Genomic DNA, 4,829 nt, shown 5'->3' on the forward strand with positions numbered 1-4,829 from the left:
ACTCAACCCTGGTGATGTAAATGGGTACCTGGCAGTAATTAATTCTTTGAAATGCTAGAGCGCCGTAATGGCAGCACAGCTAAAGCCAGGGTAATAATCTCCAAGTTTGGAAGCGCTTCGTTATTGTAATAAGCGCTATATAAAAACTTAATATTATTATTGTTATTTAATAAATGTGTCATTGATAATGTCTCTATTTTAACTGTTCCTGTTTTAAGGGCATCCATGGCGAACCATTCCTGTGATTATAACTGTGCAGGGGTGTTTGATGGAATGAAACTTCAACTCAGGACCATTAAAGATGTCAAAGAAGGAGAAGAGGCAAGACCACATATTTTATTCTGAAATACCACATTTTTTTTCCCACTAATGTTCTGGATATGCACGAGAGAGAAAATACCCTACATATTTATAAAGAAAAGTAATTGACTGTTGCTTTATATGGCTTCTGTCAGGATTGTTACCAACTCATTGCACCATAACATTTTCAGGATTAGTCTACCAGTGTTTATAAGATTTTATTCAGCACACCCAAATGGTTCAGTTTATATGTGGGAATCCAAAGATACAATGTATATCAGTTCTAGATTTTGCAGTAAAGGACACTTCAACTTTTATGAAGAACTGCTGTAATTCCTCTTTAGATATTTGTCACAAATTTGGAAGATCAAAATAGTCGGCATCCATAAATGTGCTGGTAAGTCTAGTCATATGAAAATGAATCGAGCAAATCTATGACCTTGAAAAACATGATTGTACATGTATTATAAAAATAACATGTGCTTTAATTACATGTATATTTTAAGATCCTAACATCTTGTTTTCATTGGTTTAGTGTACAATCAGCTATGTAGATGTCATCAACCCAGCTAAAGAGAGACAGGCTAAGCTGGAAGAGGAATATCACTTCACCTGCAAGTGTGTGAAATGCGTTGAAGAAATCAATGTGAGTCTAAACTTTATAGTTTCGTTCTTTGTTTAACTATTCTCAAATGTTGCAAAAGATCCTGCAAATAACATTCCAGTTGTGTATGGTTGGCGGTATAGGTAGTTTTTTTAAAACTAAAATCTTCGAACTTGAACTGTATTGATGGCTCGGGATAATACATTGGGTTTCATAAATGAGTGTGTACCTTTATAACCAGGGAAGTGAAAGAGAAGGAGTGGAATCAAGCCTCTTTCCTTTGATCCCATGTTCCAAGCCGCCGAAAAGAGCACATGAAATATCAGTATTTAGAATTCCTACATCAGAACATGGCATCCCAGCAACTGTTCGCTGTCCCTTTCAATGATTTCTCATCGATTGTTCAATGTGTAATGAGTAGAACAAGTGAACACAAACTTACAAGTTTATAGTTTACACTGAAATTTTGCTGGGAATTTAATATTTTGTAATAAATGTGAAACTGGTGCCTGGCCTCTGAAATTTCCCTCAGTGGAAGAGCGGCTCAGAGTATGGAACTTCAAAGCCAAGTGGAATGTTACACATCACATTGTTACGCTTTAGAACTCATGAATGCGTTTGAGTAAATTACATGAGTTTCCACTCCTTTCTGTCACCTTCCTGATTATAACTTCCAATTTTCAAAGTAGTGAAACAATGAATTGGGCAACAATAAGATCCACGTACTGCTTTACTTTCTATTATCACTCATTTATTTGTATAAATACATTTATAACTAAATTTAAGGTATTCATGGGTGTCGTGCATAAATATAACGTACACAATGTTCTTGGACGGTGCGGACTATTTCACATGACTTGTGTCGTTGATTGAATGGTCCTTTTTCGTGATTTAGTTCGGGTTTGGTACGCGAATCTTGGTTGGCTGCCTCGTTACGGGTTTGTTCTTTCGCCTGCTATGGGTGATTGTGTTTCGGTGGTTGGGTGAATGGCGTACGTTCTTTGTTGCTAGGTGAGACAAGCATTAATGCCTTTCCTGCCTGGCGGCACGAAGTGTGTGCGGTTTGCTTTCTGGCTGTCGGGATGCAGTTATTCGTGGCGGGTGGGTTGGATGGTTTTGTGGCGGGGCGCTCGTCTGGGCTTCGTGCATTGGATTCGGTTTCGTGCGTTCTTTAATTATATGCCAACAAGGTTCTGGCTCGTACATACAGCTGCTCGTACTCTGACTGTTGTCAATGTCTCCCATAATTTGTTTTAATTTGTTTAGTCTAATCACGAGTGCAAATTAGACCTTTCCGTTGGCTAAGTTTAGGACTTTTTTTTCTTTTTCTTTTTAAAAGAAAGTTTTACATATTACGTTACATGAGGTTATTTAAAAACATAAATGATATTGCATGTTTAAAGTGCGCATTAGATTGAGTTTAATCTCTATACTTTTCTTCTTTTAAATTAGATTCTCTATGTTCACAATTCATGTTATTAAAGTTATGAGAATACCAAAAGAGATAACTCGATATACTCGCATAATTAATTTGAATAGCTGTATTAATGTCCCATGGGCTACAAACACTTTGCTTTTGAGACATGCAAGTGATTATGATTATGTTGCCATTTTTACCTTTACTTATGTTTTCTTACAACACTTTTTTTTTCAGCACTAGCACAACCATGTACACAGGTTTACCTTAAGATTTTTTTGTTTTTGTTTTTTTGAGGCCGCCATCCTTGTCAAGCTTTGCTTATATTTGCGGTCTCCTGCACTTTTCCAATAGGAAAGTTCGGATAATACTTTAAATTTATGATTATATGTTATGGAAATATTAAGTTTCGTTATTATTATGTACATATATTATGTAAAAAAACATTTTGACATGAAGAAATTATTGTTTGTTTATGTTGTATTATACCTTACATTTATATGTTCTTTGTTATTCAGTTATATTTTATATGGAAAAAATGCAGAAATCAAATCAAATCAACAACAAAAAGTGAAATAATGATATCACATTCAAGTTCCCTATGCTCATGCATACATTAGCCAAGACAGTTGATACCTGCATGGATCTGTTCTCAGTAATGCACTACCAGTAGATAATAAGTGATTTCGAAAGTCCATATATAAATTGTTGCACATAAATTGCAATATATGCATTTCAGGACGAAATAATAAAAAATAAAAAAATATTTATTATTTATTCGGCACTTTCAAGAAATATAACAATAATGCAATATAATCATTGGTGATTACAGAATTAGAAAGACACAGGTCATACGAATACACATTTTTTAGCAATCTTCTGAGCGCAAAAGATGGCGGCCAGGGAAGAAGAGAGCAAACTTAATCACTGCCCGTAAAGGTCCCTCCGCCCAACCCCCTGATGCACTCAGAAGACTGGAAAAATATAGCATAAGGACAAATAAAGAGAGTAACAAATCAAGGATAAACAATAACAAAATAAAGAAAGGAGAGGAACGAGCAAATTAACGCCAAAATGGAAATTAAGTACACATATTATATAATATATTAGAAAATTCACAAATTCAATAACATAATAGCATTGTCTATCCGTAAAATTATAAGGTAACATGTTTCATGCTTTATACTGGGGTTTTCATTTACCTAATTAATTGCTATCAAGATATTACATGTATATTAAATAACTTTGAAATAGATTGTTCACATATATATATATATATATAAATATCAGAAATTGAAATTATTTTATTGAAAATTCCTTCGTCAGGTTTATACAATAAGGTCATACTGATGCACTCAGAAGACTGGTAAAAATAATAGTATACGGATAATAAAAGAGAGTACCAAATCAACGATAAACAATAAAAAATAAAAAAAGAGAAGAGAGGCACAAGCAAATTCAACGCCAATATCGAAATTAAGTACACATCGAATATTATATTGTCAAGCTAATGTTTGTTTACATTATGATTAAATGTTTTCTGTATATTTCAGGCTTCGGGTCCAGTAGATGATGGTTCAGGTGAATTAGAGCTCCAAGGTCTTAAGAAATCCTCAGAGCAAATACAGGATGCAATGGAGTCACAAGATATCCTTTTTTTTGCCATTTAAAGTTTATCTAGAAAATGACTATTTACACTGTATTACCATATAACCTGTCAATGTCAATACGTTGAAAAACCTGAAGGAATCTAGTCAATGACTGTTTTCTCATTACTTTGTTTCAGTTGTCGTTATCATAGAGTTATTAAGTCGCTTTTTAATTTGCACAATTTACATTCCTCAAATACCTTTCATTGTAATCTATTTTTCTCTCTTCAGTGCTCTCCTTTTCCCTTTTTTCTCCTTGTCTGTGTGTTTCTGTCTCTCTCTCTCTCCTCTACTCTTTCCTCTATACTCCCAACTCACTGACCCTATGTTAGTCCTCTCATTTTCTCTATATATACATTCTTCCAAGTTTTTTGTCCCCATCTCGAATAGTTTTCATTGAATAGGTTTATTCTTTCTTAATAGTGATATTTAGATTGTGCCAAAGTGTTACAGCTCTGTGGACCCTACCTGAAGCCGATGGACTCCTCTAGCAGTATTCCAGTCAATCATTATCTCCTGGTGAGGGTCAGACATAGAGCACTTATTGCATACATGGACTTACAAGAATGGGAGAAAGCTGCTGAGATTGGACAGCTGATCACAGAGCATTACAGGTAAGACTAGGTTCATTATTCTCGAGTGTAATGAAACTAGTCTCATTATACACATTACACAGAACAATTAGTGCTATTCAGATACATGATCTTTTTTCTTTCGTTAAAACAAAAAAATGAACAGACCATAAATGGTACCTTTTATAAAGCTTTTATAAATACCGACCAGACTGCGGAAGTGTGATATTTCAGCAGATCTTCGCCCTAATATAGCTTGATAACATATGGTGCTTGGCGTTTTGTGA

The 4,829-nt window shown here is 34.5% G+C and overlaps 1 protein-coding gene across 1 annotated transcript; it reads left to right on the forward strand.

Moving 5' to 3' along the window:
• The first annotated feature begins 225 nt into the window (after positions 1–225).
• LOC105441018 (histone-lysine N-methyltransferase SMYD3-like) lies at positions 226–4,588 on the forward strand. Its single transcript, XM_030997183.1, has 4 exons — positions 226–321; positions 836–946; positions 3,875–3,920; positions 4,404–4,588. The coding sequence occupies exons 1-4, from the start codon at positions 226–228 to the stop codon at positions 4,586–4,588; spliced, it is 438 nt and encodes a 145-aa protein (XP_030853043.1).
• The last annotated feature ends 241 nt before the right edge of the window (positions 4,589–4,829 follow it).

The sequence above is a fragment of the Strongylocentrotus purpuratus genome, unplaced genomic scaffold (genome assembly GCF_000002235.5).
Source record: "Strongylocentrotus purpuratus isolate Spur 01 unplaced genomic scaffold, Spur_5.0 spur5_scaffold_4, whole genome shotgun sequence".
Classification (NCBI taxonomy): domain Eukaryota; kingdom Metazoa; phylum Echinodermata; class Echinoidea; order Camarodonta; family Strongylocentrotidae; genus Strongylocentrotus; species Strongylocentrotus purpuratus.